Raw genomic sequence first — 19813 nt, forward strand, 5'->3', positions numbered from 1 at the left:
TTCTATAAAATATAAAATTAATCAACTTAAATATATGTCTCTTTATTATCTTTAACTAAAAATTTTTTTCTTAAACTATCATTCTCTTTTCTTTAGATGTACATTTATAATTTTTGAGCATTTATTTATTTTAATTTAAAAATACTCTCATATCCTTTGTTTATTATAAATCTAAAATATAAGTTACACATTTAAAAAAATTACAATAAATTTGATTATACTATAATAATGTGTAAATTTAAAAACTTATTTATCATGAATTATAATTATATAAAAGTAATTATTTATGTTGTGATACTAAAATAATATTATTATTATTAGTGGGAGAATATTTCATATTAATATTATAAAAATAAAAAAAAAATACTACTGCTAGTATTATCGGTGTACATATATTTTGTCCAATTAGTAATTACCCGTGAATTTTCTCGGTGCGGTAGGACGGGTTCGCACGAATTGAAGCGTGTCACTATCGACTGCTCCAAATGGCCGAGGTAATTTCGAATCTAATCGTGGAATCCACGATGCCCAATGGGTAGGTACGTTGTGATTTGGTCGTTGATAAAAATCCTTACTCTAGCGTTCAAGAGAAAGATTTGAACTTTTGTAAGCAATTGAATGTTATTATAAGTTGAATCCTTTGAAGGATTAAACCCAAAGTTTTATTAGAGCATAGAAGAATTTTGTATCTCATTTAGTTCAAGTTCTTCCTCACTAATGTGGACGAGGATACATAATTTTCCCCAGCAATGCTCATTTGCTTAGTTCATAGATCTCAATTGAAAAAGAATTTACAGGTTCGTAGTTCTTGCTAGTCCTCATTCGTCTATAAGCATCAACATAACTAATGGGGAGTTGGCTCTAGTAAAAGGTGCTAGTTTTCCACAATGTGATGAACCAAATTCTACTAGGAGAGATATTTACATTTAATGTCAGACTATATCTCGAATAGAATTACTTCCGAAAGAGGATACATATGTTAAACAAAAAAACATAACTATTTTTATATGCTATAGCACAACAACGTGGATTTTGTTGGCGATTGGGTTTTTGATAGATGTAACACTTCTCAATGTGTAGGAATCATTGCAGCCAAAAGATATCACTTGGGACAGGTTTCCTTGATTGTCTTTGAAGAACAACCTTGTGTATATCTTTTGGTGGTGAGTTAGGTCTTTATTGAATGTACCAATGAAATCAGGCTATCAACATGGTGGAGTTGATACTATTCACACTAAGGTCTTTCTAACATCACTGTCAGCTATGGTGGCTGAGACCACAACTTTCCCCATAGACTTGATCAAGACCAGGCTCCAACTCCATGGTGAGTCACTTTCCTCGAGTCATCCCACTAGTGCATTTAGAGTAGGCTTGGGCATTATTCGTGAACAAGGTGCTCTTGGCCTTTACAGTGGCTTGTCGCCAGCAATTTTTAGACACATGTTCTACACGCCTATTCGAATTGTTGGGTATGAGAACCTGAGAAATGTGGTTTCTGCTGATAATGCTTCGATCTCTATTGTTGGCAAGGCTGTAGTTGGTGGAATCTCTGGTGTTGTGGCTCAGGTGAGAACTTTGTGGTTGTGTTGTGTATTTCTGCATAATTCTTGTTAATTTAGTCATTTCTCTCGGAGAATATTTGTAATTGGAATTTTTTGTACCTTTTCAATTGAAAATGTTGAGCATAAATATAATAACTATGGGATAAAAGGTCTAAGAGTCAATCTGGAGGTAAAAATAAAAAAGTTACAGCCTTTTTATTTTGAATTCTGTTGTTGAGGGGTTCAAGAAGAGAGATTTATGCTTCCAAGAATAACATCCGAAGATTTTATGAAAATAGTAAAACATAGATGGCCTTTAAATCAGTTCTCAGTTTTGAATTATTAATTGATTCGCCATAGAAGGGTATTGTTGTTTTGACTAATGTTTATCTTACTTGGTAGATTGGTTAACCGAAAAGGGAAATGAACTGTAGTATTCAGTTCTATACATAATATCTGCATTTAGTCCTTGTCTTGATCATGGTCTAAGTTATTCAACCTGTATGAGGGGGCTTTGTATGTGTTTGTGGTTTGCCTTTGTTATAATATACTGACACTCTCCTCAAGCTTAAAGCTTGTCACTAGTACCAAACCCACAAACAAACCAAAGCGCTTGGACAACTAGCAACCTTTTAGAGAGGTGTAGGAATATTGACCTAGTAGAGATGCTTTCACAATTTCCACTGTGTCTCATGCTGGAGAGATAGAAGTACAAGAATAAAAGTATCCATTAGATATAACGGATAAACAAAGGTAAAATAAAAAGAAAGAGTTATTTGCTTTGCATTATGATAAATTTTATTTTTACAATGATATATTTTTGGGAAAAATCCTTGTTTTAGCCATTAAGTTTAATTAATTGCTCAAATTTAATGATATTTTTCTTTCAAAATTATAATGTTCTTCTGTTTGCTCTTGTTATTACAGGTTATAGCCAGCCCAGCTGATCTTGTCAAGGTGAGGATGCAAGCTGATGGCCAAAGGGTGAGTCAAGGTCTTCAACCCTGGTATTCGGGGCCATTTGACGCTCTAAACAAAATTGTTTGTGCTGAAGGATTTCAAGGTCTGTGGAAGGGTGTTTTTCCTAATATCCAAAGAGCCTTCTTAGTGAACATGGGAGAATTAGCCTGTTATGACCATGCTAAACAATTTGTTATTAGAAGTAGGATAGCTGATGATAATGTTTATGCCCACACTTTGGCTTCCATCATATCAGGTCTGGCAGCAACTTCTTTAAGTTGTCCAGCTGATGTTGTGAAGACTAGAATGATGAACCAGGCTGCTAAGAAGGAAAGGAAAGTCTTATATAATAGCTCTTATGATTGCTTGGTAAAGACAGTTAAAGTTGAAGGAATAAGAGCATTGTGGAAAGGATTCTTCCCCACATGGGCAAGGCTTGGCCCATGGCAATTTGTGTTCTGGGTTTCCTATGAGAAGTTCAGGACATTTGCAGGGCTCTCTTCTTTCTAATATAATATTTTGATTTATACTGTCATTTGTTCATCCATAATAAATTCACAAGTCACAAGGGACTAATACCCAGATTTATGTATTTTTTTCAACTTTTAGCTCAGTGTTTAATTTTTTTGGGATAAATTACATTTCTCTATCCTAAGAGATGATTAATTTATTCTACCTACGCGTTTTACTGCAGTCTATTTTAATGTGAACGAGGTTCTTAGTATTTTTTTTTTTTTTGTTATCCTTACTATCAATTCTGAAATTTCAGAAGATAAAATAAAGGTTTTGGATGAAATTCCAAAGCCAGTAATAGTGGCATTCATTTTTTTTTTCTCTTTGGGTACAGTTTTGAGTTGTTTTTGGGTACAGGTAGTACGAAGTAAACTTCTAGTTATTTAACAAAATTAATTTTGTTAAAATTTAAAGATTGAATTTAAAATTGATATTTAAGTAATAATATCTAAAAGGAAATTAAATACTCAATACAAGAAAGTCATGCAGTTTAATAAAAAAAGAAAATAATTCTTCAAAATAATTTCATTGAAAAATGTCAACTTAAAATATATATTGTTTATATTAAAATCATATATGTTTGGGCTTAGATCTCATTATTTTATTTAAAAATAAATAATAATAATTACAATATTAAATTATTTGTTGAAATCAAATATTGCAATGATATATCATTTAATTTTTAAATTATATAATATTTTATAATTGTAATTTCTTATTATCATTCTAACCGTTTGATTACAGATTACACAGTTATTAAATGTTACTATGAATTTAGGCAATTAATATATTTACCTCCCTTTTGCTCACATATTGTTTGTAGAGGAGACCGGGAACAAATTTTCTGAAAAACAAACTTAGGAAGGGAAGAGGAAAAAGCCATTATCTCTTCAAAAAAGATATTGTAAAATTCCAATTCGTGACCATCTTGAATATGCAAATATATTGTTTTTATTTTACCAAAATTTTGCTCCTTGGCTTTCCCTTGCATCAATCATAGTTTACAGTTCCAGATTGTGAGATACGGTGATTAATAAATCATGTCTAAATATGTTTACTACCCGCTCCAAACCAGAACCTTTCCATTTTCCACAATTATGTAATGAACTCGAGGCTTCCACGGGGTGAGAGGAGAAGAGTTACTGCACTTGGCTTGATGGAAAAGAAACTAAAAACTGAGGATATTTTTTATGAAGAAAAATTAAAAAAAAAGGGGTATATTAACAAAATGGGGAGTATATATATCAATTGCTATGAATTTATAACAGAATTCAGTAATTCACATACACTTCACTCGTAATCAAGATTTGGATTATTACACAATCACACACGTCTCGATACAAATCCTGGTCTCACACAAATGAGCAACTTCCACTCGCACTCGTCACTTAAGAATTGGATTACACAACACAAGCCAAAAAAATAAAACATGTCTCGAAACAAATTCTTGTCACACAAATCACAACACCACCCTTGTCGGTTGGATTACCTGACTTAAGCAATCAATCTGGAAAATAATGTCTCCATACAAATTTTTTCAAGAAACAAATTTTCAATTTCGAGGAAGAACCAAACTTACCTTCAAGCAATGATGCCAGCAAAAGCTGTTGTTGACAAACTGCTGCTCACAGCCAAACACTCAATTTTGCACAAGGATTTCACAATAGGGAGGAATGTCATGGTCTTCAGTCTTGATTTCCTTTGACATGTTTGTCAATTTCAAGTCAAGGAGAGTCTTAACATGCTTTAGTCCATCAGGAAGCTTTGTCATGCAGGGACATGATCGGATTTCCAGTTGTCTGAGAGAGCCGAGTGCTTTTTGTTCTATCTTCCATTCCTTTAATTGCTCCAGCTTCCAAACTTTTAGGACATAAAGCTGAGGAAAGCTTTGAGAATTGCAAACTAATTTTTCTCCCACGTAGGATTCTGCACATAAAGACAATGAGCGAAGTTCTGGAAGATCTTTCAAAATTTGCATGGGGTCGTCCTCTAGTTTCGAATGCGATAGAGTAAGTTCAACAAGGCTCGTGGGAAACTCGGACAGAATTGATGAATGGCTCAAGATTCCCAGCAAATGCATGTCAATGAGTTTTTTGTGATTTTTCAAAGACTTCAAGGGTAAATTCCAAGGTCGACCTTCTTCATCTCTTGATTTTAGCCTTAGTGATTCAAGGTTTGTTAGTTTCACAATCCAGTCAACTACTGCATCAACTTGTGATTCCATTGTCCTTTTTTGTGCAATGACATCAACAAGGTTTGAACCTAGGATCCTGTCCAAACTACCCAGAACCCCTACCAGTAAGTCGACCCCGGTGGGTTTTTGTGATTTCGTTGCCTTTTGCTGTGGTGACATTGATTGCCATGTTATTCCCAATTTTCTGATATTGACCAATTTGTCCAGACCACCCTTCACTGGAGTCTCTTCATCTACAAAAAGTCCCCACAATGTTTGGAGATCAGATAGAGAATCACCTGCACATATTGGTTTGGGTGGAAATCTGGTACGGTAAGTCTCACTCAAGAACAGGTGTCTCAGTTCCATCTTCCAGATGGAGCTGGTTAGAGTATGTATGTATGTATGTTTGAGATCAAGAGTCTGGAGTTTCAGCAATTTGCTTATAGATGATGGAAGTGACTCTAAATAAGTCCATCGTAGCCCAAGATACCTCAATCCAGTAAGTCTTGCAATGTTTTCAGGCAACTTGGGCTTGAAAACGCCTTCTAGATCAAGCACCTGCAGCTGTAGAAGACAATCGCTCAAAATACACAGGTTCAAAAAGTTACATATTTCTTGGCCTGGTCTACTTCCTTCTCGAGCATCAAAGGACAAAAAGGAGAGAACATCCTTGTAGTGTTCTCTTAGGGAAACCGAATCACTTGTGGTTGCAGTATTACCGTGAATATGGTTGTACCATATATCATTTTCGTCAAGACAATCTGCCACCTGAAGTATTCTGGAATTTTCTGGGGCTTCACTCAACAAGAGTTCACGCAAAGCATTAGGGAGACGGCATGTTTTCACCTTGCCATTGGGCTTTCTCTTGGCAATTTGAACCAAGTTCAGATCTATCAACTCTTCTAAATACCTTTCTGCAACTTGCTCAGGTGGCTCTTGCTCTTCTTCCCTGTGAGGCACTACATCTCCTGCAACCCACAGAGCAACCAATCTTCTTGCGGGAATCCCAAAATTAGCAGGAAATAGCTTAAAATAAGATAAGCATTTCAGATGTGATTCATATGAAGGTAAGTTGAAGTCACTGACGATTGCGTTAAGTGTTTCAGACCAAGGGTTTTGACCTTGACCTTGACCTTGATCTCTTAACCACTGCTCTTGCAATCTTAACCACTCCTCTTTTGTTACATCTTTATCTGAAAAAAATTTGCTCAGGTCTAATATTTGCGATGGCAGACCCCCACATTTGGCCACAATTTTTTTCCCAAGATCTGTCATCTCTGGTTCCATTTGTACATCTCTGTGCACCTTCAGCTCTGTTTTAAAAAGAATCCAACTATCTTCATCGTCTAATAACTTTAGATGGTGAACAAAAGATGATCTTGTTGTACCTGCATCTTGTTGCGGTATAATATTTGCATTGTGAGTGGTAAGAAGAAAGCTGTCTTCTGTTGACTTGTCAGCTATTTTCTCTGTCAAGGCATCAAAGACACGGGGAGTTGCTACGCCATCAACAACTATGAGATTCTTTTTACTCGCCAAGGCTTCTAGAGAGGTGTCTTGTTGGCTTCCCATAATTTGTGTGGCAGCCTTAGATATTTCTTCAAGCATTTCTTCAACTGTATGACTTGGAGACGCTGCCACCCACACTATGTGCTTAAAACCATCTCTGATGTCTTCATTGTTACGTATCAATGTGGCTAGAGCAGTCTTACCCGTGCCTGCAATCCCCACTATTGAAATAATGCAGCGAGGGTCCTCGTCTGAGACTGAGAGTAACTTGTCCTTCAAAGTCTCTACGTCTCCATCAAATCCAAAGATGATGCGGGGTTGCCAGGGCCAGAATTCTCCCCTTCGGTCTAATTGATATTCCGACAATGACCCAGGTCTGGATTCATACTTCATTATTTCGTCGGAGATGTCTTCAATGCTGTCAGTGATAGACGCTTGCTTCAGCTGTTTCTCAATCTTGTCGTCAAAACAACGAAAAATGTTTAATTCTCTCCTCCTCCTCCTCTCGACTGATTTGATGAAGGTGTCTATGATTCTTTCTGTTTGGAGAGCAACGTCCTTTATTTTACCCTCAAAATACTCCAACTGACTGGAATCAGAGCGTTCAAGGTGTTGTATGAATTCCTGCATGTCGCTCAGCTCTGTTCGAAGCCATTTAAGCATCCTTCTTTCCGTCTTATTCAGTAGTGCCCAATCTTGAATGAGTACATCGTTTACTTTGCGTACAACCCTTGACACGATGTTATCCACTGCAATTTCAGCAGCAGCCATTCTGATTGCTCACAGTGATGCAACCAACCTCTTTCTTCGATGTGCTACGTAAGGAATGGTTGGTTTGCAATCAACATCAAAGCAAATTGAGCTCAATAGTCACTAATTACAAAACATGCAGCTGGATTTTCAGCAATACCAGAGCAAGACTCTTCCTGGCTGGTACTTCGTATTTTGGGGGAGGAATAAATCATTTGGTTTAATGGCAAGTGATTAAATTTTAATGGGATTTGTTGTTGTGCTGCTCATAAGGTTAAATGAAAAAAGGATTGCATCCCCTAAAATATGGTACTAAATGTGTACAGAATTGTGACTTTGACTAAAGAAAACACTAAAATTGACGTGAATTATTTGGCCTTTGGCTTTTAGCCTTCTTGCTGTCTTTGATTGGAAGCCACTTTAACGGCCACATTCTCATTTATTCATTGTATTCTTTCTGTTTCAAATTGATTAATATTTTAGTATTGAAGAAAATCAAATGGACTAATGTTCTCGATTCTTAATGAGATTTTACAAAATTTATTTCACTTTTGTCTTCTAATAAATATTGTTCTCTTAAAATACTTAATAATATATTTATTAAAATTAAGAGAGTACATATATTTTAGTAAAATTGTCATCTAATAAATACTTGTCATGTAAAAAGAAAAAATGTATCCCAATATAATTATCATTTTAGTTTTTTTAAAGTAACATTAATTTTTTTTTCTTATATCTCTTATAATATTAATGGTATAAGCTAAAAAAAATAAAGATGAATAAATGATGATAAAGTTAATTTTTTAAAATTGTTATTTTTTTCATTTATTTATTGTTTTTTCTTGATATGTACAAAAAACTTTGGATGACAATTACAATAGGACAAGGAAGTACTATCTTTGTTTCTATTTATATGACTCAATTACATAATTCTTGAAGTAATAAAAATGGTTCATTTGATTGATAACAATAAATTAATTCTAAATTTATATATTTTTTTTTTCAAAAATACCATTGTCATGAACACACCTCTCTCTTCTAAATATTTATCAATACAATCTCTTTTATTTAATTAGGGGTATTTTAATTTATTTTTAAAATAAATAATCTAAAAATAATTAATGCACAAATATTATGAATTAAGTCTTATAAAAAACAAACATCATTTCTAATATGAGTCTTATAAATAGAAATGAAAGTAGTATTTTTTTTTAAAAAAAAATACTTCTTTTTCTTAATTTGTGTAAAAATATCTAAATAAGTCATGTTTGAAACACGACTTTTTACTGTAAAGTGGTATTTTAAAATACAACTTACCCGAATTTGTAAATTCTTAAAACATTACCCTCCAAAATGTAAAATTGCCCGTTGTTGGTAATCATTCATTTGTTATTAACCAAAAGTTGATGTCTTTATTGTACTTTATAATAGTTGTAATGTGTATGCTTTATCCAATAAAAAAATGCTAAAAACATATCTTTTTTTATTGGTTGAAATTTATTGAAAATGACAAAATTGTGGACATCATTTTTAATAATGAAATACTCTCTTCTTTCCTTCTTGCTTATGGAGGTAGCACTAGGCCTGGAATGCTAGTGCCTCTGTAACTGTTTCTGGTTTTGCTCGTAACATCCTTAGCAGCAGTATCTCCATTCTTGTTAATTTTGGAAAGCTACAACCTATGAAGATCCCAAAGCATTTCATCACCCCGAGCCATGTCATGTATGTGGATGGCATCTTCATTTTTTTGTAAAGGAACGATAAAAAATATAAAAGCTCTTATCTCTCTTTTAGAGGATTATGGTAAGACTTTTGGCCAAGTTATCAACAAAGACAAATCTCAATTTTATCATGGTGGTGTTCCCATCAGGAGGGTGGATCAGATTGCTAACCTTCTTGGTTTCAAGGCTAGTGTGACCCCTTTTGATTACCTAGCTGTCCCTATTTTCAAGGGAAAGCCTACCAAAAGCCTGCTTAAGCCCATTGCTGATAGGATTAAGCTTAAGCTCTCCTCCTGGAAAAGAAAACTTCTTTATCTAATGGATCACATTCAGCTAGTCAAATTTGCATTTGAGGGCAATCTTCTTTACTTTTTTTGGGATTATAAATGACCTCAATGCTTACTTAAGGAGGTGGAGAAGCATATCCGCAATTTTATTTGGTCATGGGATTTAGAGCATAAAAAGCTAGTCACTGTTTCTTGGAAGAACATATGTCAGCCCTTTCAGGAGGGTGGCCTTGGTCTAAGGTTTTTTTCAAGCCTCAACAAGGCAACCATCCTTGCTTTGACCAAGAAGCTTCTATCTTCTAATGATCGTTGGGCTAATCTAATTCGTGCTAGAGCCATCACAACTAATCTTCAGCGTATGAAGTATGTGAAATCCTACCTTTGGTCTGGCGTGAAGTCTTTTTGGGCAACAATGACCATCAATTCCTCTTGGATTATTGGGAATGGCAGAAAATTAATTTTTGGCAGCATAAATGGTTGTCACAACCTATCTCCTTTGTTATAGGTGTCCCAAATGATATTTTGTGCAACTTGTTAAAATTTGATACAAATTTCTAGAATAAAAAAAGAGGTCCTAGAAGCTCATGATTTATCTAGAAATTAAATGTACTAGAAAAGTATAAGAGTACTGTTAAGAACAATCTAGAAAGATTTTGGACCTAAGTAGACGATAGTATTCTAGACTAATGTATAAAGTTTAGAAAAATTTATCTCTAGAAGTATGATGCCACCAACCTTACTTGCCTATAAATAGGCTTATAACACCTTAATGTAATGAGTTTTGAGAAATCAATGTAAACTCCTCCTTCCATTGTTTAAGTGCTTATTAATTAATTGACAAAAGAATCAAATCGTGCAACTAGTAAACTACGGTAAGATCAAGTGTCATGTCCATAGGAACTTCATTCGTGCAAAATTAGTTTGTGTAATCATGATTCTAAGCAGTCTAAATGAATATTTTAATTTTTTTTAATTCTATAATGTAACTAAAAGGTATCATAAAGATAGGGGGCAATAAAGACAAGTAGAACAAGGCACAACAACTGAAACAAAAACACAAACACTTAAAGTGCAACAAGAGAATGTATTAAAAAAAATATGAATTTATTGGGTGTTTGGACTTACTAAACCACTCTTGATGTAATTTTAATGATATTTCTCTACTCAATATTCAGTCCAGTGTTACCTTGATCCACAAAATTACCCTAATCAAGATTCCTCTAGTAAAAGAGCCTAAATCACTTCACATAACTCCTAATTCCTTAGCAAGTTAAATGAAATTACTTATATCACAACAAGGATTAAAACAAGGCTAATAAACCATATTCTATCCCTAGGCGTGCATTTTATTAGAAGCTACTTCCAGTTCTTATTAATGGTAGCATTTTCCAATGAAGAAGGAAATGATTCCAAAGTCAAAACTAGCCTAAGCTCTATATTTTTGCATTTTCATTGTGCCCTAAGATGATTCTCTAATCCTAAGGGTATGTCCTTTTATATTGGGCCCAAACCCCTTGTCTTGTCACTTCAGGGTGTGATCAACTCGTTGGTTAAGTATGTACTCGCTAGGCAAATTCTTCAGCAATTGAATTTCTACAATTTTCTCCTACTGTTGTGGTCTTTACTCGTTGGTCAAGGTTGTACTCGTTGGGAAAATTCTTGAACAATTGAATTTCTAATATTTTCTCTTACTGCAGTGGCCTTTACTCGCTGGTCGTGGTAGTATTCACTGGGTGAATTCTTCAACAATTGAATTTCTACAATTCCTTCCCTACAGTAGTGGTCTTTGCTCGTTGGTCGAGGTTGTACTCATTGGGCAAATTCTTGAACAATTGAATATCTAATATTTTCTCCTACTACTATGGCCTTTACTTGCTGGTTGAGGTAGTACTCGCTGGGTGAATTCTTCAACAATTGAATTTCTACAATTCCTCCCCTAATGCAGTGGTCTTTGCTCGTTGGTCGATCGAGGTTGTATTTGCTGGGTGAGACCTTTAGATGACTTGACACTTTTTTTCCACTCTTTAACTGCCATGTGGCCTTGTCTATACACCTGGGTTAATTGGGCGGGTGGAATTCACTAGGTGAGACCTCACAGATGACAACTAGAAGGCTAATTTGCAAAGATCTATTATGGTTATCTCTATTAATGTCAAGCTGGTTGGGATTGTTGTTAACTTGTTGGCAAGTGTACCAAATTTGTCACAAGTAGTAAAGTACTCGGAGGTCCGAGTGTCGAATCCATAGAGACTTTGTTTGTACTTAGATTAATGCAAACCCAATTTAAAAGCAGCACATAAATAATTTAAAATAAAGATAAGAAAATATAGTAGATAAGACAAAGATTTAAAAATGAAAATAAAATATTTAAATTAAAAGATGATAAAGATAGAAGATAAAAAAATAAGAAAATAAAAGTAAAAGATAAGAAAAATAAAAGATTAAGATAAAGATAAGAAAAGATAAGAAAAATAAAAGATAAAAATATAAGATAAAAGAAATAAAATCAGAATATGATAAGGTTGAGACCTGGTCTGCCTGGTTTGCCTAGGATGTATGAGTTTATGATTTTTCTTTATCAATTTAGGTGATTCTGTTCTACCCACAACTGTTCAATTACTTGTCCCTAATTCCTCACGATGACAAGTCTATTTTATTTATCTATCTTCCAAATTCTTTTGCAAAGACTCAACAAATAAAATGCATGAAGTATGAATTCTAGATGTTTGCAAGAATGCATAGGCATAAAATTATCATTGTATTCCTAGCAATGATTTTCTTATGAAATCATTTCTTTTTGTTCTATTAGAAGTTACCCTATTCCGAGCGTCTAACCCCTAAAATCAATGCATGCATACCTTAAATCTTATTTAGAAGTTACCCCCTCCCGAGCGTCTAACCCCTAACAGAATATAAAGACGAATAATGCAAGATAAAAGCAATGATTTTAGGCCTCCCGAGCGTCTAACCCCTAATAGAATAAAAAACACCTTTGCATTGATAAATAGTGAGTACATCATACATCGTTTGGCTTTTAGGCCTACCAGACCCCAACTAAAGGTTTAACCACTCATGACCATTGAGGACTTTATAATGGATAAGGTCTAAGAATTGATGGGATAAGAGGGGTGAAAGAAAGGGAGTAAATGAAACCCCTAGGAGAGGGGGTTATGTGGTTTTGCTTGATTTGACTCCCTTTTTATAATTGTTGTAGTGAACTTGGGCCTGATGTTAAAAATCTTCATTTTTGATATTTGTGATATCTTTTGGATTTGTTTTGCTTGTAATGATTTCCTGATATCTTGGATATTTTTTCGATCTTTTTCTCTTTTAATCTCTCCTTTTCATATCTGCAAGTCATAAATAAGAAAAATATCAAATCTTAATATTTAAGCCAAAGATAACTGCTAAATAAATATTTTTAAAAATATTTTCAATATATTCTTATTATCAAAATAACTCATATTTAACAGTTATCAATTGTTCTCATAGCTCCATGTATCCATCTATTGATGAATTCTCCAAGCTGGAACAATTGTTGTTAGAATGTGACTCTTTGTTGGTTGTACAAGCTTTCAAAAATGTTGATATTATCCCTTGGCAACTTAGAAATAGATGACTTAATTGTATTCAATTAACTAGGTCTATGTCCTTTCTAGTTAGTCATATCTATTAGGAGGGAAACACTGGTACAGATAAGTTAGTCTCCCATGGTGCTAACAACCTAGTCTTTTGTTAGTGGGACTTCACCCCATCCTTCAATAGTCATTTTTTTTTTGTAAATGATAAACAAGGTTTACCCTTTAGGTAGGGAGGGTTTTTGGTTTTTCCCATGGGTTTGGTTCATATGTCCCTCTATGGTGCCTTGTTTCAAATTTCAACTTTTAGTTCCTAAATTTATCCATTATAATAGTTTTTTCAATTTTGTTATAACAAAAGGAAACTTTGGGAACTTTGTCCAATCAAACTGAAGTTTAAGGACTAAAAGCTAGGTTTAAAAAAAACCAAAAAATTAATTAACCATTTTTTGAAAAGGCAAGAGCCCAAGATTTCAAAGACTCAAAGTCATCATGATTATATAGTGCCGTGCGGAATGAAGTTGAACACAAAGTACAAGTTAAAGCACACAAGATTTCTCCACCAACACTCAAAGAACACAAATCATCAACCTTTAATAAGTTTGTTTTTTCTTGTCTGTAGGCAATTGCTGAGTTTGAACTTGTTTATAACTTTGGTAATCAATAAAAGCGTGTTTGAAAACGGGTTAAAATCACATTCAGCAAGAAAATGTGCATTCCAATACAAAATTTACAAAGCAACGTGAGAGTTGCTTTTACATTGTGAGATTTAAGGCAGACACAAACATATATACTCTAATGAAGAAAGCCGAAAGGTATTCATGCATCAAACATACTTTTTATAAACACTTTTATCTCCCATACAATTCCAAAATCTCCCAAATCAATCGCTACTTTATCCACAAGTTGCAACAAAAATTAATATAAAACACAAGATCTGAGGTGCAGAAATATTTAAATCGTGATATAATATTATTATTAAAAAAAAAACCTTTTCTCACTCAGCTCATGCTTGCCTTCTCCCTCATGTCAAGTTGTATAAAAAAATTGACACCATGAAAACTATTAAAATTAAAAATATATTTTCTTAGTACTCAGCTCAATGCTTTCCTTCTCCTTCATCTCAAGTTGCAAATAAAAAATTCACACCATGATATAGCACAAACACAGATGTGCACTAGCACATATTAATAATAACATATATACGCACATGCGTGCCGGCCTCTAAAGCATCACAAAACAGAGCATATTCAATCCGGACGCAAAATTATTATTAATAATAATAATAATAATAATAATAATAATAATAATAATAATAATAATAATAAGCATCCTGAATTTTACTCATTTTAATTTTGATTTTGTCTCAATTAATCCTTAATTTTTTTTACAAATAGACACAATGAAGTTTAAATTTATTATGGTTGATATTTAAATTTTAAGAATTAATTGAGATAAAAATAAAATTTAGGTTATTGCGTAAAAGAAGTAAAATTTAAGAATTGGTTTAATGTATAAAGGGTGTTAATTAGGGAATTTGCAATAAAAAACTTTTATTTGAAAAAAATAATTTTGATTTATTATTAGTATATATTTTTTATATTATCAACTAATTAAAAATTACACTAGCAAAATATGACTAAATATGACTTTTAAGATAAGTATTACAAAATTTAATAATTTCATCATATATAACTGGACGCAAGTTTAGACATATTTTATACTATGTATTTTGACTAATTTTTATTAAAAATCAAATTATTAATGCATTGAAAAATAATGTAAAGATACATGAACCAATAACATTTTTAATAAAAAATTACTTCTAATTTCTTAATTAATATCCTAAAAGCACCTGTTTACCTGTGCCTCATAAACCATCATATGTTTGATGGTAACAAAATGACACACTTGTCGGAAAAAGATGTTAATTGCCCACAATTAATAATGTATTTATAACTTGGCAAATGGTTGCCTATGTTTATTTATTTTACAAACGAGGGTTAATAATAGCAACACGTTCAATTATTCCATTTGTAATGAGTACTGTTGAAAGGAAAAAAAAAATGCGCATTAGGCAAATGGGCTACCTATGTTTATTTATTTTACAAACAAGGGTTAATAATAGCAACACGTTCAATTATTCCATTTGTAATGAGTACGCCGAAAGGAAAAAAAAAGCGTATTAGGCAAATGGGCTACCTATGTTTATTTATTTTACAAACAAGGGTTAATAATAGCAACACGTTCAATTATTCCATTTGTAATGAGTACGCCGAAAGGAAAAAAAAGCGTATTAGGCATTAGGCAAACGAGTTTTAATAATAGCAACACGTGTTCAATTACTCCATTTGAAATGAGTACGTTGAAAGGAAAAAAAAATGGGTATTAGACATTGTGTTGTTATCATTAATAATTCAACATTAACCAACGTTTTGGAACTCGGTAGGAAGGAAAATAATAGATAAAAAATGACAGATAAAAATAGGAAAGGTGAACGAAAATAAATTTAAAAAAATAGAATAAAAATATAGTGATTTGCTTTAAGAGAAAGGGAGAAGCCATAAGAAAGAGATAAATAGGTGAAAGAAAATAGATAAAAAAATATAATTAATGGGTTGCATATTTTTTTTTAATTTCTCATCTCTATTATTTCCTTATTTCTTCTTCACTAAATAAATGGCTTGTTATATTTGGTTTTTTCACGTAATAGGGGTAATTATTTTTGGAATATTTTACTGAAATAGACAGACTTTTAATAAATTATCGTGTATTACTTCTAATAAAGAAGTCATGCTTTAGAGACCAATTTTCTATTTTTTTTTGTTTTATATTACTTTTTGGAAAATTCTATTTACACCTCCCATGTATATCAGTACACCCACTTTTTAATTTTTTTGCCCATGTACCCTCAACTAGAAATTAAGGGTTAGAAGTTATTTTGAGTAATATGCTATTCTGGATAAATTTTTAAAGTTTTATTTCTTAGGTTATGTTGGTGTTTCATTTTATAGTTATTATTTAAATGTAATTAAATCATTTAATAAGTAATATTTATTTATAAAATGCAAGGAAATAATATCTTAATAATAAAGTGATAAATGAGTGGAATTCAATTTATATAATTTGAAGAATGTAAATTAACTAATCAAGCATGAAAAAAAGAAAATATTGCAGGCTATTTTACATATTTAATTGTGTAGATGGATAATATTACACATTATTTTATATAACAAGACTTATCCATATACACTATAATTTATTTAAAATCTATTCATTTTGATAATTTTTTTCAAAAATTACCCCCAAATACGTGAAAAAGCTGTTACATTCTTGCTCAACAATACATGCATGCATGCTTGTTAAAATCCAATCCAACCCAAAAATAGAAGAAATCAATAGACTCTTAAGACTTCTTTGACAACTTGTTTAGTGAAGGAGAAGGAAATATACAAAATTGTGAGTGTGTTGGGTAGAAAGGAAATAGAAAGCAAGTTGTGGCATACAGCAACTGCATTTCAATTTCCTTATCGTTGCTCTCCAATACTAAAAACAGCAAGTTGTGGGGGCGTTGCTTGAAAAAATAGTAAAGCACAAAAACTACGTACGTTGCTCAACGGTAAGACGAAGACTAATGTTTCTTTCACTAATCAAATGATTATTATTTAATTGCGTATTAGTCCCCATTCGATCATTTCCTTAATATGTATGCAAATTGATCGTGATTTACATATATGTTTTGCAGTTGTTAGTAGTTTGATACTTTCAAGAGAAATAATGACAAATGATATTATTCGGGGTCTGATCACAAAAGTAATCTGGAATGTATTGGAACTCAGATGCGTGGTTTTATTGAGTTTCTTCTTGCAAGTATTCCTTATATTTTTTGGCAACAGAAGAAAGTACATAGCCAATACATGGCTACATGTCTGTGTCTGGTTGACCTATCTGTTGGCAGATTTGGTTGCTACCTTTGCGCTGGGCAAGCTTTCCAGAGACATAAATCCTTCAACAGACCCCAATTTCGTAATCTGGGTACCCTTCCTTCTTGTGCATCTCGGTGGCCCTGACACAATCACTGCCTACGGCCTCGAGGATAATGAGCTATGGCTACGACACTTGCTTGGGTTATTCTCCCAGCTTGCAGTAGCAAGTTATGTTGTTTACAGTTCATGGAATGGCAACAACCTTAACTATGTTACCATTCCAGTTATGGTGGTAGGAATAATCAAATATGGTGAGAGGACTTGGTCCTTGTGGTTGGGAAGCAGCAAGAAGTTCAGAAAATCCATTCTCCCTCCTCCAGACGCTGGACCAAATTATGCCAAATTCATGGATAACTACACTGCAAAAGAAGCTGAAGGATATAAAGTTGAATTGAAGGGGGAATGGGAATCTACGTCCATACTATTGGATCACCCACCAGGGACAATAGCAAATGAAAGTGTACCAGATGCTTTGCTTTTACAGGATGGATTCTATTTCCTTGAAATTTTCGAGTGCCTATTTGCAGATCTCATCCTTAGCATTCAAGACCACCGAAGCAGCCAACATTTCTTTCAGAACAGATCATGGGAACATGCGTATAAAGTAATTGAGGTTGAGCTTGGATTGATGTATGATAAGCTATATACAAAGGCAGTGGTAACATACTCTCGCCCCCTTGGCCTTGTCCTCAAATTTGTGACCTTTTCCTGCACCCTCTTTGCATTTATTGCATTTTATTGTCTGATAGATAAAGCACACATAGATTATGACCAAATTATTACTTTGGTGCTTTTCGCTGGGGCTATTTTTCTTGAGATATACGCGGTCATTGTTTTACTTTGTTCAAGTCAGACCATGCATTGGTTAAGCAGCAAGCATAAGAGTAGGAAAGTGGATCTTCTCTACAAGGCCATCGCATGTTTTCAAAGGTGTTTTCAACTCTCTCACACTAAGAGGTGGTCTAATCTTATGACACAATTCAATCTCATTAGTTTCTGCTTGAAAGATGAGCCAGTCAAATGCATCAACGTCCAGAAATTTCTTGGCGTCTATGAGTTTTTCGAGAAGTCTTACTACCAACACACACATGCTGTCCAGGAGGAATTAAAAAAACTCATCTTTGAACAGATTTTGGACAAGTCTTGGGATGCAAAAGACACCAAAGCATGTAAAACATTATGTGCTCTCAGGGGTGATCGAGTTCTTCACAAACGGAAATGCCGTTTCATTGACTGGAGCACTGAGGTAGAGTTCGATCAAAGCCTTCTGCTTTGGCATATTGCTACTGATCTTTGTTACTATTCAGATAAATCAAAATCAGATGAATCAGATGAATCAGATGAAAATTGTATGTTATGGCTTTGGCATATTGCTACAGATCTTTGCTGTGAATCAGAATCAGATGAATCAGAGGCAAATTGTGCTGCCTGGCTCCAAAATTATAAAATAAGCAAATTCTTGTCAGATTATATGTTATATCTTCTTGTGGAATGTCCTTTTATGTTGCCCAACGGAATAGGGCAGATCAGATTTGAGGACACGTGTGCGGAGGCCAGTGAAATTTTGCAAGAAAGGAAGTACATTTCACAAAGAGATAAAGTTTGCCAAGTGATACTTCGAGTGAATACAGATGTTCTACCATCAAAGGTTAAAGGAGATAGAAGCAAGTCTGTGCTCTTTGATGCACGTAGGCTTGCTAAATCGTTACAGTCTTTAGAAACGAAAAGGAATTGGTCGAAAGAAGAGAAATGGGAAATGATAAGTCATGTTTGGGTGGAGATGCTGTGTTATGCAGCAAGCCAGTGTAGAGGGCTTCATCATGCCAAGCAGCTAAGCCGAGGAGGTGAGTTGCTCACACATGTCTGGCTGTTAATGGCTCATTTGGGTATAACTGAACAGTTTCAGATTTCACAAGGTCACGCAAGGGCAAAGTTGATTGTGAGCTAAAGTTGTATTGGTGAATATGTATGGTTGAAGTTTTTGTCACTTCCATTATTGTGCTCACTTTAGATTTCCTATGCCTTTCCTCTAACTCAAAACATTTTTTAAATCCAGTGTGTTTCAAGGTCTTAAAAGACGGTCTTGAGGTTTTTGTGGCGTGTCCAGACTACATGATCGAGTTGTGTTCTAATAATATAATAGTTTGTACTCTTTGTGCTTAATTTATTCAACAATGATGGTACTGTATAATGACGCACAATATTTTCCAGTAGTGTGCTTTAGCTTGTACTTTGTGTTCAGCTTCATCCCGCATGACACTGTATAATGGTGCAATAATTATTGATTTGTGACTGCATGCTTTGACTGTTGGAGGTTTTGAGCTTATTAAACCTCTCATGAAATGTGATTTAGCCTTGGTTTTGGTTGTAGAGAAATTGGAGGGGAGGGGAGGATGATTTTTTTGCTTGTTTAATTTTAGTGTAATTGACGTAATTTTAGTTTTACCAATTAGGTCTTTTAGGAAATGTGAGATTTTAGATTTCAATTGCATCAATTAGCCATCCAAATATTGTAACTGGGAAATTTTAGTCTTTAGATATCATAATTATGTAATTTTAGTCTAAAAAATATTTTTAATCATAAAATTATGAAATTTGAGAAATTAAAATCACATAATTGTCACCAGTCACCGGGGAATAACATCAAACAATTGAATTGAATTACGGAATATTAAAATCGCACATTCTACTATTTAAGGGATCCAATTAATACAATGGAAACCTAGGAATTAAAATGGCATAATTATAATATTTGAGGAACTAAAAGTGTAATTAAGCTAATTTTTGTTTTT

General features: G+C 33.5%; 3 protein-coding genes across 7 annotated transcripts; 2 read left to right on the forward strand and 1 right to left on the reverse strand.

Annotated features, from left to right (window-relative positions):
• Positions 1 to 406: 406 nt before the first annotated feature.
• Positions 407 to 3199, forward strand: LOC114403128 (mitochondrial uncoupling protein 3-like). 4 transcript variants are annotated; one of them, XM_028365892.1, is made up of 3 exons: positions 407 to 494; positions 1081 to 1566; positions 2469 to 3199. In XM_028365892.1, the coding sequence occupies exons 2-3, from the start codon at positions 1192 to 1194 to the stop codon at positions 3009 to 3011; spliced, it is 918 nt and encodes a 305-aa protein (XP_028221693.1). In that variant the 5' UTR covers positions 407 to 494; positions 1081 to 1191; the 3' UTR covers positions 3012 to 3199. The 4 variants fall into 4 exon arrangements, with proteins under 4 accessions (XP_028221693.1, XP_028221694.1, XP_028221692.1 ...); XM_028365893.1 differs by having other exon boundaries at positions 422 to 797; XM_028365894.1 differs by having other exon boundaries at positions 425 to 539.
• Positions 3200 to 4272: 1073 nt separating this feature from the next.
• On the reverse strand, positions 4273 to 7846 carry LOC114403126 (probable disease resistance protein RF45). The gene is made up of 2 exons (XM_028365887.1): positions 6579 to 7846; positions 4273 to 6503 (listed from the first exon to the last, which is right to left on the reverse strand). The coding sequence occupies exons 1-2, from the start codon at positions 7468 to 7470 to the stop codon at positions 4654 to 4656; spliced, it is 2742 nt and encodes a 913-aa protein (XP_028221688.1). The 5' UTR covers positions 7471 to 7846; the 3' UTR covers positions 4273 to 4653.
• Positions 7847 to 16384: 8538 nt separating this feature from the next.
• Positions 16385 to 19364, forward strand: LOC114403127. Of its 2 annotated transcripts, XM_028365889.1 has the most exons (3): positions 16385 to 16654; positions 16781 to 18987; positions 19078 to 19364. In XM_028365889.1, the coding sequence occupies exon 2, from the start codon at positions 16813 to 16815 to the stop codon at positions 18967 to 18969; it is 2157 nt and encodes a 718-aa protein (XP_028221690.1). In that variant the 5' UTR covers positions 16385 to 16654; positions 16781 to 16812; the 3' UTR covers positions 18970 to 18987; positions 19078 to 19364. The 2 variants fall into 2 exon arrangements, with proteins under 2 accessions (XP_028221690.1, XP_028221689.1); XM_028365888.1 differs by having other exon boundaries at positions 16386 to 16654; positions 16781 to 19364.
• Positions 19365 to 19813: the final 449 nt, after the last annotated feature.

Source organism: Glycine soja, chromosome 20 (genome assembly GCF_004193775.1).
Source record: "Glycine soja cultivar W05 chromosome 20, ASM419377v2, whole genome shotgun sequence".
Lineage (NCBI taxonomy): Eukaryota > Viridiplantae > Streptophyta > Magnoliopsida > Fabales > Fabaceae > Glycine > Glycine soja.

What these genes read in the sequence shown, in the direction of transcription:
- LOC114403128 (XM_028365892.1), top strand. Translation starts at nt 1,192, where the DNA reads ATGAAATCAGGCTATCAACATGGTGGAGTTGATACTATTCACACTAAG. An exon ending in TCTCTGGTGTTGTGGCTCAG is followed by an intron (nt 1,567 to 2,468) that starts GTGAGAACTTTG and finishes TTGTTATTACAG; the next exon opens with GTTATAGCCAGCCCAGCTGA.
- LOC114403126 (XM_028365887.1), bottom strand. Translation starts at nt 7,470, where the DNA reads ATGGCTGCTGCTGAAATTGCAGTGGATAACATCGTGTCAAGGGTTGTA. An exon ending in TATACCGCAACAAGATGCAG is followed by an intron (nt 6,504 to 6,578) that starts GTACAACAAGAT and finishes TTTTTAAAACAG; the next exon opens with AGCTGAAGGTGCACAGAGAT.
- LOC114403127 (XM_028365889.1), top strand. Translation starts at nt 16,813, where the DNA reads ATGACAAATGATATTATTCGGGGTCTGATCACAAAAGTAATCTGGAAT.